The sequence below is a fragment of the Trachemys scripta genome, chromosome 8 (genome assembly GCF_013100865.1).
Source record: "Trachemys scripta elegans isolate TJP31775 chromosome 8, CAS_Tse_1.0, whole genome shotgun sequence".
Lineage (NCBI taxonomy): Eukaryota > Metazoa > Chordata > Testudines > Emydidae > Trachemys > Trachemys scripta.
This window is the reverse complement of record NC_048305.1, coordinates 30,225,049-30,237,622: the sequence shown is the minus strand read 5'-3', so window position 1 is coordinate 30,237,622 and position 12,574 is coordinate 30,225,049. Positions and strand designations below refer to the sequence as shown.

General features: G+C 38.2%; 1 protein-coding gene across 2 annotated transcripts in view; it reads right to left on the bottom strand.

The window, feature by feature from the left end:
* DOCK2 (dedicator of cytokinesis 2) overlaps positions 1-12,574 on the bottom strand; it is a 494,284-nt gene that overhangs the window by 305,867 nt on the left and 175,843 nt on the right. For both annotated transcript variants that reach the window (XM_034779264.1, XM_034779265.1), the window contains exon 26: positions 4,026-4,174. In XM_034779264.1, coding sequence (XP_034635155.1) covers positions 4,026-4,174 — 149 coding nt within the window. The remainder of the gene's footprint in view (positions 1-4,025; positions 4,175-12,574) is intronic.

Genomic DNA, 12,574 nt, shown 5'->3' with positions numbered 1-12,574 from the left:
GTGCACATTGTACAAGGTACTTCTTATGCAAGGTGATCAATCCTAAGATTTTTACTTGTTAAAACTGGCCAAGATTAGCCACCAATTTGCCATGATTATCAATTTTCTATAAGGCAAGACTTAAAAATCTAGCAGCTCTTTAAACTTTCAGCAGCACACTAGTATTCAAATGGTTTTAGACCTGAAGTATTCTGAAGTAAAATCCAAAATATTTTTCTAATTTAAAAATCCCTTTAAAATAAGCAGTTTTCAAGGGTTTTCAGAATTGCAGAGCACGCACAGTTGCCAGAGTTTCAGTAAACATGGAAAACCAAAGAGAATAAAACATTGCATTCCACTGAAACAAGAACATATTTGTTTAATCAGTTTTGCAGTTTATTTATGTGCTGAGTTTTAGGAACAGCTGCAGAAATATCAGTTTAAATTTGAGTGTTTTCAAACCCCTCAAATTTTGCATTTTCATGAAGTTAAAAATACTAATTTCACATCAAAAACAAGATCTTTTCAAGATGCAAATTTTCAAAGCCACCTTTTACTCAGCACATGAACATAAGAATGGCCATACTGGGTCAGACCAAAGGTCCATCTAACGCAGTATCTTGTCTTCTGACAGTGGCCAATGCCAGATGCCCCAGAGGGAATGAACAGAACAGGTAATCATCAAGTGATCCATCCCGTCGCCCATTCCCAGCTTCTGGCAAAGTATACTGGAATGAACTCCATTTCAAGTGAGGAATCTGAAAACCATTTTGAAATTTTAGCTCTATTATCAAAATCAGAATGCAATGTTAACAAGTCAGATGTTCTATAGCTTCACCTTTCTTTGTTAATACTTCAACATTTCTCTACTTCAAAAGGAAATAAAAGGCTTAGGGAGGAAAATAGCTTTTGCATTAACTACATATACTTCAAAAGGATTTACAAGTGACCCTAGAGTTCTCATTTCCTAAACTCTTTGAAAATGGGCATATTAGTAAATGTTAAGCATTACTTTCATAATTTGTTCACCTTTAACATGGCAGCATCCTAGAACTGAAACTGAGTGATTTAATTTGAAAAAATGAACCTATTTAAAATATATTACTTGAGATGTAATAAGTTTGTGCAAAACATTTACCTATCCCTTTTCATTCTTGTGTTCTAATCATCATAGAGTTTCACAAGCCTGTAATCCCCTGCTTTACTTAATCCACCAAAGTTTCCCCATCACCTTTGATAACTCCCTCTTTACATTCCATGTTTTCCCACAAACCCAATTAACTATCATTTAGCTCCTCCATAAAGTAAATGAGAATGAGAGAATAAGAACCCCCTGAAAATATAGGAAACGCTTCACCTTTACAAATAGGCCTAAAATGTCTATCACACTTTGAGAACTACAGAACTATACAACCAATGTACAGTGGTGATTGTGTCATTGGGATATGGCCCCACTTAAATATGAGAAGGTAAAATCAGAGTAAAATAAATTTGTCTTTATCCCCAGAATCTGTGACCCAGGGATCTCTTGGTGCTAACTGGCAGAGGGTACAGGAGTTCATAAGGGTTACAGGGATGACCTGGGTTTGATATGTACAATACAAGTCCACTAAAGAATGTCATGTTAGGTCTCTTCTGTAAGCATGTGTCATGCTGGTCCTCATAATTATGATGAAACGTTTGTACAGAAAACATGTATGGAGTTGTCAATATATACAGACAATTATCTTCTCAAGATCTGTGACTTGGGGCTGGTCATCAGAAGGTGATGAACAAGTTTATTTCAGGCAAGACATGCTAATGTACACAGACAGGTTGATAAAGTAGTGTATACTTCACAATGAACACCTATTTACAGCCTAAGCAAAATGCTAATCAAGTGATTGCAAAGTCTCCAGGGGAGACTCGGGTGGGGGCGGAGAGAGAAGGGAGCAGCAGATTAACCCATTTTACAATTGAAGACAATGAATCGTTGGAACTATATGTGTGGTGCAGATTTACACCCAGTTATCCTTCACCAAGGGGAAGAGCTGCCAGCTGTCTTGTCTTATGAACAGATCATCATCCTCAGTCTGGCTCTTAAACACTGGGAGAGAAACTTTGGGAGAGCTTTACGAGACGGGGAATATCATGTTAGTGACGCTCACACTCTAGAAAGTGTTTTATGATTTTATTTTATATGTAACCTTTTGATTCCATTCATTCTACTTGCTTCTTCTCAAATCTCTGTTCTTTGTTAAATAAACTTCTTCTTGTTACTGTCAACGTATCAAAGTGCTATGTGTTAAGCAGAGCTGTGATCTAAGGTGTAACTAGTGAGCTGGCTGTATGGTTCCTGTGGGAGCAGAGGATCTGGGAATTTTGGGAGTGTCCAATGGATGGGGGCTGGCCACTCCAGGGGGACTCTTGGAGGACTTGCGAGTTGGCATGTGCATATATTGTTAACTTGTAAGGGGAGTGTGCAGCACCTGTGTAAGCCTACAAGGTAGTGCTTGTGTTGCCAGAGGCTGGTGAACTGACCCACAGTAGGCACAGACAAGGCTTCCTCACACTATGGGAAGGTGGTAGCGAGGTACCTAATGACCCTGGATGCCCCCAGGAAGCATCACTGTATCATTGAGGGTACATCTACACTGCACGCTTCTTTCAGTGACATGTACTGTACATACTCATGTAGGCCCCCTAGCATGGGTACAAATAGCAGTGTAGAGAGCAAGGCACGGCTTAGGTGAGTAGAGTTAAAACATGCCTGAAAGCTGTAGGTAAGTACTTGAGACCTATCCTACACAGTTCTCTACTCACCCAAGCCACAGCGTCCACATTGGTATTTTTAGCAGAGCAGGATCTGGCTGCCTCCCCACTGCTGGAACCCTTCCCTGATACAGGGAAAGACTCCAGCAGTTTTATGCAAGGCTCTGACAGGGGGTAGGTAGCTGGGAGCGGCTGAAGCCTTTCCCTGCTGCATCCCCCTCTGCCAGAACCTTTCACAGACACACGTAGTTACCCACCGCAGTGTGGATGCAGCCCGCTTTCTACTGCGATATGTAGCTATGCATATCCCACACATTGCTGCGAGTGGTATGTAGTGTAAGATGTAACCTTACAGAGATTAATCTAATAGAACATCACAACTCTTCAAGATAAAGATAGAGGCTCCGGTGCTCCTAACTCAAGTACCTATGTGCTCATTCCATAAGAAGCCTCCAAAGCAACAGCAAATCCTCCCTGTATATCCAGACAGCCATCACAGAACATTAAGGAACCCATCCAAGTGTGCTCTTAATTAAGGAGTACACATACAGCTAAAGTAAGATACAGTCCTCCACTTACATTTTAACCTGAACTCGCTGTTGTACATTCTTCACACAGTGCATAAGAAAACAACATTTTGCAGAGTTAATAATCAGCTAGAGAACAAGCGTTCAATGATTACAGAAAAGCAGCAACTTCGAAAAATAGATCCTATGCCAAAGCAACGTCCCATTATATTACAAGCAGAACCATAAACTCCAGTGACACCCAAGTATAGGAGGAAGCTGATTGACAGTAAATGAAGCTGAATCTTTCTTTGAAAGCTTTGTTCAATATATGTAATGTAAGTACCACTTTTTCTATATTTAGTAAATATTTTAAAAAAATAATTTTAGAAGAGAGGAAGATGTCTTATAAATAGGTAAAAATATGAACTTTAGAATAAATATTAGGTAACATTCTAGTATACTTCACCACCTTAGTCTAAGATGAACTTCAACAAATTAATTTAGACAGGCCCAAGCCTCAGTTGGTATGAATGGAGACTGATTTACAATGTCTGACTATTCAAGGAATATTAAACAGAAGTTGAAAAGAAAAAAAGCCCTAGATTTTAGTATTTCACCTTTCATACCCTCACTGCTATAGAATTTTACTGCTGAAAAATAGATGAGTTGAACTTGTCATCAACTTATATTTAGCATTTAAACAAGATTCATCAGCATCAATATTTTACAACTTAATCCTCTCAGCCTCGGTAGGCTTAAGCCATCTACATTTTCACCAATACTTACTGCGTCTTGATAGCTGAGGACCTCCAGGATGCTATTGAGTAATTCTACACAGTACTTCTTGTCTTGAAGCTGAAGTTGTTGCTCTTCCCTTTGTTCTAGTAATTCTTTCAGTTCTTTTGTAATCACTGGAAGCAGAATGTCCCTGCATTCTGGAAAGTAAAATATTCTCTTATGAAAAGGAAAAAATATGTCAATGCTATTTTGAAATAAATCCTCCTTGAAACAGTGAAGCACAATAAGCTCTTCCTTTCTCAGCTTTAATAGCAGAAGTCTCCATCACCTTGATTTTCTTGATTTCTCTCTCATGCCCCAAGGACTCTTCAACATCTTTGATGCCTTCGCTGCTTACCAATATACTTCACACATAAATGACAAACCAGTTGAGATAAAATGCTAACCTGCCTCCAGCCAAGTTTGGGGTGTTGTTTAATGCCATGGACACTTGTCTGTGAATATTTGTTGACTCCATGTATGAAAGATTGCAAAGAATGCCTATATTTCTTTACAAAGTGAAATGCTGTATTTAAATCAATCTAGGTTTATTCTCTGTTGAGATGTTGGGTTGCTTTTGTTTTTGTGGTGTGTTTCATTTGTTTGTTTGACAGGAGTAAGATTGCTTTTCTAGCATGATTGTTCTAAGGGGAATGTTTGAGACATGAAAGGATTCACACATGTCCAGAAAGTAAAATATGGCTAAAAAACAATAGAGATCTACATTTGATAGCAAAAGTTAATTAAATTTGAACCCTGCAGAGAGACCCACTCAACAGACATGGAAAATTTTGAGACTCCTATCTGCAGCAGAAATTCCAGATATTAAGAGCTCAGCCAATTTCTGTCCTCATTTTCAACTGAACAACCCCACTGAAATGAAAAGTCTGATGTATCTCCAGCTCCAACTAATTGATATTTTATCTAGGAGAACTGTTTCTGGGAAAGTTTTGGAGAAAGCACTACATTAACTAGAAATAAACAACTGTAAGAAAAGCTGAGTGGCTACAGATAAAGAATAGGGATATTTCCAAAAGACTGGATGTTACAGACTACCAAATAATTATTAATCAATAATGTTGAGTATTATTTTCATTATAAAGCTGAGTCTAAAGTGAGCAAACAGGATGTAGTGAACCAGTGAATGAGGCAGAGGAGAGGTCACTTTAACTGCACTTTCCTCTCACGTCTATAAAAACCATCCAGCAAGAGATTAAAGCTGAATGTAGCTTTAGAGGTTTCAGTTTAGAACAAAAGAATTACAAGAAATGTGCAGACCTGTTGAAAACTTTTCAGTGAAACACTGAGCTGAAATTTTGACCAATTTGTTTCAGGTGACACCTCATACCTTAAAATTGTTTTTGTGAACAAAAACAAAAACTCTTCATCACGCTTTCCCTTTTCACTCAGAATATGCCTAATTTCTACTTGCAGATGAGTTTATTTTCTCCAGAAAGGGAAAACGTTTGAATGAACAAAACAAACCAAACCATGAAGCCTTTTTTTTATTCAAACAAATGTGCATTAAAAACTCACATTTTTAAAAGCTTTGCTTTTCGTTGGGATTTTTTAACTCAATACCTTGTAACTTCAATGTAACAATATAACTTCATTATATTCATGACCCCCCGTAAACTTCTAATTGCTGAAAATTAATATTCAGTAAAGATAGTAGACCATCAAAGCAGTGAGACCAGGTGAGTAAGGTAATATCTTTTATTGGACTAACTTCTGTTGGTGAGAGACAAGCTCTGTATCGCCTGCAAGCCTGTCTCTCTCACTAACAGAAGTCGGTCCATTAAAAGATATTACCTCACCCACCTGGTCTCTCTAATGCCCGGGGATCAACATGGCTACAACTACACTGCATACATCAAATCAGCTGACATTTTCATCATGGTTTATTACTCTTAGTATGCACCTTGATCCAGCAAGACAATTAAACATGAGTAGTCTCACTGATGTCAATGGGATTGGTCATGTGCTTAAAATTAAGCACACATACTTAAGTGTTTTGCTGGATCAGCATCATAGTGCAGCTAGAGTACATGGTACTCCAACAAATAAAAAAGACAGAACCCTGCCATGTGGATGTTACTATCCAAGTTGAATACAGCAGTTTTACACAGTTTAGTCATCATCTACTCAGCTGAGTGTGCCATTAACATACATAACTTTTTATATTAAACTGAAAAATGTGTTTGTGACGCAAAATCCTCTTGGTGCCAACTGGCAGAGGGCCCAGAGGAAGCATAGGATTTTACAGAGATCCCCTTGGTCAGATAAAAACATACTAACTTCACCAAAAGGCGGCATATAAAGTCTCTATTATGAGCCAGTAACCCACTGGTCATCATAAACATGCAAAATGTATGGATAATATTTAGCAAGTTATGTATCTATACTGGAAATTATCTTCTCAAAGTCTTGGAGTTAAGGCAGGGGACTTTGGTGACAAGTAAAAGAATAGGGGTTATCCTGTTCTTGAAAAAGAACAAAGAACTGTCCTGTTACCTCTAAGGGTACCAAGAGACGCTCAGCATCTTTCACCTAGCAGGCAAGCTGACAGAGTGACTTGTCTCACAAACAGAAGATCACAGCCAAGCCAGGCTGTAAAATGCTGGCAGAACTTTGGGTGAGCTTTTCTCTGTAAGATATGAACATATGTAGTTAAATAAGTCTAGGCTCTACTTGGTATCACTGTGTTAAATAAGCTTTTACTTGTTTTCATTATAAACTTATTTAAGTGCTGTGGCAATCTAGTAAGCTAGGGTGTAGTGTTCCTTTGGGAGCAGTGAGTCTGTAAATCTGAGTGTGTCCAGTGGAACAGGGGCAGGACACTCCAGAACGCTTGGAGGGCTCAGGGGTTGGACTGTACCTATTGCTAACCTGTAGAGTGACTGTGGGGCCAACGAGGCCCAGAGGGGAGTGCTTGTGTTGCTCATGGCATGTGGGGTTGGGGAGCTGACCCCCAGGCAGGCACAGACAAGACCTCCTCATGCTATGGGCAGGTGATAGGAAGGTGCCTCATAACCATAGGTACCCCCCAGGAAGCCTCAATATTTCATAAGTCTAAGAAAATGTACAGATTGTCTGCCTAATATGGGAAATTCCTGACAAATAATTTAACTTTCAACTCCTGACAGAAGGGACAGCACGGTCCTTTGGACAGGTCATGGGACTGGGAGCCAGAAGATCTAGCTTCTATTCCTGGCTCTGCCACCAACTCACCATGGGACCTTATGTAAATCACTTAACCACCTGTGCCTCCATTCTCCCATCTGTAAACTGATGATACTGATTCTTACCACTCACATGCCCCTTTGTAAAGTGCCTTGAGATCAACAGATGTTAAATTCAACAAGATAGCAAAGTCCCAGTAATATATTAATATTGATTCAGGGAGTGATCTTTTAGCTTGTTTTTTTTACCATAAAACTAAGCAGGGTAACATCTGTGGCAAGGGAAACAACAGCCAGAAGCGTCTTAAAACCCAGTTGCAATCCTTTGACTGATGCACTTGGTTGCAGACAAAAGATTAAAGACAAGTTCAATCAAATGACAAATCTAAATTGTGATTAAGAATACTGTACAGCTACTTAAATAGAAACCAAGATATTTGTCTCCCTTTTAAAATTGCTGGGAAATAGTTTCCTTTTCAAAACATGTTTGCAGAGGGACCTCCAAAATACAGAACTTCTGGGCCGGGTTTCTCAAAAAACTGCCCTCTTCATCCAGCATTATGTAGTTTGAATTCTCGACCACTTCACAACAATATCTGTATGGTATACTTGTAGGTAAGTTTTGCTTTTTCCTAGCTTTCCGAGACCCAGTGTATGTGGGGAAAATCAATATGTATGAATGCAAAGCACTGACCATTAATTGCTCAACCCTTTGATAGTTAACAGCACTTGTGCTGGCCCTCTGCAAAAACGATGCGAATTTCACCTTCAATGAACTAGTTGCAAGTTTATTTGGGAATAGAACACAGGTGATTTCCAGCTGTTATCCAGATAGTTATACCCAATAGTCCAAATTGGTTATTTCAAAACTCAGTGGCCATGAGAGGCCCCAACAACATGGAAGAAAGGCGATCCAGAGAAAAATTCCTACCTGACCCTGACAGACAATCAGCTTGGTGCAGACCACACTGGGAAACACCACCTCTGTTTGATACATTTGCTATCCCAGAAACAACCCCCACTGATGCCATCAATAACCCAGAACAAAAATCACAACCCCAAGGATGGGTAGGTGGAAGCCAATGCCTGACCTTGCATCTGGCAGCCCTCACATACGTCCTATAAAGAGGGACAAGCAAAAGCCAATTTGCTGGCTAATAGGACACTGGTCTCTATCACTACTCCACCAAGCAATCAGTACCATGAAATGATTTAATTTCCCCCCTTTTCTGCCACTGCCCCCTTCCAAGTCCTTCTAGAGCACCCTAGGTAAGTAATGGGAATGCTTTCCCTTTATCATGCATCAGCTAGAGAAGAATCCAGATCACCCGCTTATAGCACTGCAGAGTCAATAGGCAAACATGAAAGACTGAGACTAAAACTTACTGTACTCAGGATGCAATCGTCATTGCATACACAACATGTCTGCTGCCAGCAGGTAAGAAAATGCCATTTTTACATAGTACCTTTTGTAACCATAAATACAGGTTCAAGCAAACTAGCTGTACCTTAACTCAGTTCTCACCTTTTAGGTCAGTCTTATAGGTTACCTATCTTTTTGCAGTAGACGCAGCAGTAACTACTCTTTAAAACTTATTGTAAAGCTACTTGGGTTTACATATTTAAGCACTACAAAATGCTAACTTTTAACTAATGTTCATTCATAAATATTTCAGGTAATATACACATTGTTTTTAAATACTGAACCAACTGCATATGCAAGACACTTGTAAACCTGTCTACTGATGTTTGCTTGTATAAGGAACTGAACAGGCAGTTATTCAATAGTTCTGAAAAATATATAATCCTAGCTTTAAAAAATATCACATCAGTGAATTAAACCAATTTGGTCAGTTACAAAATCTATGGTGATTGCTATGCAGCTGCTATGACTGCTCAGTACATACAATTATAGAAGTTTACAAATTCTCTTGTTCAGTTATCTCAACCATCTCAGCTTCCCTTAACTTCCAGGAAATGAGTCCTGAACATTACACAGAGGAACAAATGTCATACCTTCCAGGAAAAACATCTACACTGATTGGCCCAAAGAATGAAATTCAGCTTCACCAAATACAGTCTCCCCAAGATGCCTGAAACTTAGCAACTATAAAAATTCCCTTCGGGTATCTTGCAAGAGAGAGGATGCAATCAAGTTGTAAATCCCCCAAAATTATATACTTACAGAACTTTGTCTCAAAACTATATTGAGTCATCAAAACAAGCAAAGGCTTTTTCCTAGGGATATTTTATACTTCAGCTAAAGGGTATTTTAAATTATGAATCAAAGAAAATTCCGGACTTCAAGGTATCTCCTAAATTGTGCATGCAAATGGTGAGATTTTAGTTATTATGATACACACACATAGATTTATCCATATGCCAAATGTATATGAAAGTTGATAACTATTATTTTGCTGCACTCCCACCATCACAGAGAAGCAAATCCCTATCATTGTCTCTTATTAATTACTTCCCCCCACCTCCCCCATGGTAAAAAAAATAAACCCTGACAACTTGGTTTTGTTTTACTTTCCTAGTATAAAGCCACTCCAGGTGTTTTACAAACATTAGTGAAACAAAGCTCACAATACCCTTCTGATGTAAACAAGCATGATTCCCTATTTTACTCATAGGGTAACTGAGGCAGAGAAGCTGAGTAATTTTGGTTAAGATCACACAGCAAGTCCATGGCAGTGGCAAACTGCCAGCCTCCTGATGCCCAGCCCTGTGCTTTAACCACTAGGTCATGCTTCCCATTCTCTACTAAGGTTACATAAACTGTTATACAAATCCCTATCAAACAGACTTTATCAAAATGAAATATGCAACTGATTGTCTGTCTATGCCACATTTTCAGTTACCAGCATCATCTAGATTCAGTGTAAAAGCAATGCCAAGCTAGGCTGAAACTCATAAGCTCCAAAAGTTAAGTCAGATAACTTCAGAATAAATGCAGTTTAAAAAAATAACCCTCCCTCTCATTGTAGACAGTGCATAAGTAGTTCAATAATGTTTTTCAATGTGAACCAAAGAAACTTTATAGTGTGTGATTTTGATTTAGGAAATTGTGTTAATTTTGAGGCCAAGTGCTATTTTCTGACTGGCTGTCAATAATGCATTAACCTTATCAATTATGGAAATTTATAACAGTCTTAGAGACAAGGTGGGTGAGAATATTTTTATTGGATCAACTAAATATTTTTATTGGATCCAATAAAAGATCTCACCCATCTAGTCTTTCTAATATCCTGGGTCCAACATAGCTACAACATTGCATACAACTTACGAGTCTGACTTTTTTCAATTATCCTTGAAAATAAAATCCTTGTAATACAGATCTTGGACAACACATTTTCTGAGTGATTAGGCAGTGGTCTTGTGATAAAAGCACAGACTAGAACTCAAACCTCCTGACTCCCAGTCCTATCTCATTATATACACAGAGAGAAGCCACGGTTTGGACACCGTGTACTGTGTCTACTGAAAAGCAACAGAACTGTGTGTACTGTAAAGGAACAGAAAAACTGAACCCACATGGATTACTGTTATTAGGTTATTGAATCAAGTTGTTCAGCAATGTTAAACTGTGGCTGAGACATTTTAGTATGAGTTCATACAGAGACAAGTCTCTCTATGCTCTGTGTTATAGGTATTTGTGCTTTCTGAGCTAATAAAGAATCCTGTGCCTTCAAAGAACAGAAACCAAGTTTAACATATGTTACAGAACCCTATACCCTTTAATTTATCATATGTCACTACAAAATTATACAAATACCTATGTACATGGGCACACAGTCTATATCTGTATCACACTATTACAGAAAAAACAATAAAATGACATAATTTGAAACTGGCTACCTTGAACATAATGTAGCCTTAATTCTGATGCAAATTCTGAAAGGAAAATAGTCAGCCCACAGTAAGTTACATCTTTTAAATACTTTTAAAAAGGCAAAATAAAAAAAAGGGAGAATTCATCCACTCTGGGTTGCTCCCAACAGGAGAGACAAATCGACTTGTATTTCAATAGAGATGATTTCAAGTTTCTGCCTTCTAGTAACTTTATGAACAATACACGTTTAGTCTCCCAATAGCTAAAAGCAGAGCAAGTAGAATAGAGAAGGAAACTCCTAAATCCAAAGACTGTAGCTTTAAAAAATGATGGGGGCAGTTTTACTGATTTCTGTGGTGGATAAAATATATAGTCATAGCAATGTTATTCCTAATACAGAAACAAGCATGGGACTCAATGGAAAAGTAAAAGCAGACATTTTAAAATGAACATTTAAACCTCAGTTTTGCCATAATTTCTAAACAGAGCAAAATGACAACCAGTGGTTGGAAATTTCCAAGTTTTGTTTCCTACAAAACTATTGCAACTGAATCCTGAAGAAAATAAAGTGCCTAAAATTTGGCACTGCCACCACGCTCTGCTCCATTTTGACTAGATTTTCTAATGCATGTTGGGCCAAATTCAAACTGGGTGTAACAATGACAAACACATTTTATTTATATTGTTTAGTCTGCAGATGTCTGGAGGAGTCAATAAAATACATAGCTTTGCCTAGTTATTTACCAGCATTAATAGAAGGCTGGTGCCAGAATGAGCGATGGAGCCAAGTTCAAGGAAAATTAAAATGTAGCTAGCTATGAATATGTTCATGAAAGTCTTTGGATACAATCAGTGAATCAGTTCGACCAGGTGAGCAAGGCAGAAGTACCATATCCAATGTGGTATCTCCCTGCAAGTAGGGGTTAAGAACAAAGCTGGTCATTTGCAATTTTTATTGCTGGGTCAACTTGAACAATTTCTACAGTACAGGAAAATAAAGTTTCCAAAAATATTTTTATTTTTATGCAAGCATTAATTAGGAGGGACCCTTGAATCAAGTACAAAGTTTGAATGACACCTCAAAGTAGTACAATAAAAATTGCTTAATATCACAGAAGTTAGTGATGAAGATGACCTACAACTCAAATAATCTAATATCCTGCAGATGCAGGGATTAGTCCCCGACTATGGATGTGTTAGCTGTTTGTCCAAAAAGACCAAGACAAAGGGATAAAGCACATCTGCAGTGACCGAGTAGGAAACAAAGTTGTTGCTGTATGTGAATTTTAGTGTAGAAGAGACCAGTTAGGTGATTCTTACAAGCAATAGGAGATGCTTTAGAAGGAAAAGCCTCTTTTGGAAAATATGCCTGATTATTTTCAAGAGCCAGTACAAAAGGCCCTCAGTATCTTGAGCTGGTTATTTCTAAGAATGATTCACAAAACAAAAAGTACACGCTTTTAACAACCCTTCCAAGGAGTGAGGCGTTTCCGCTCGACAGCAGAAAAAAAAAACTGGCTTATTCATATATATTTCTGGAA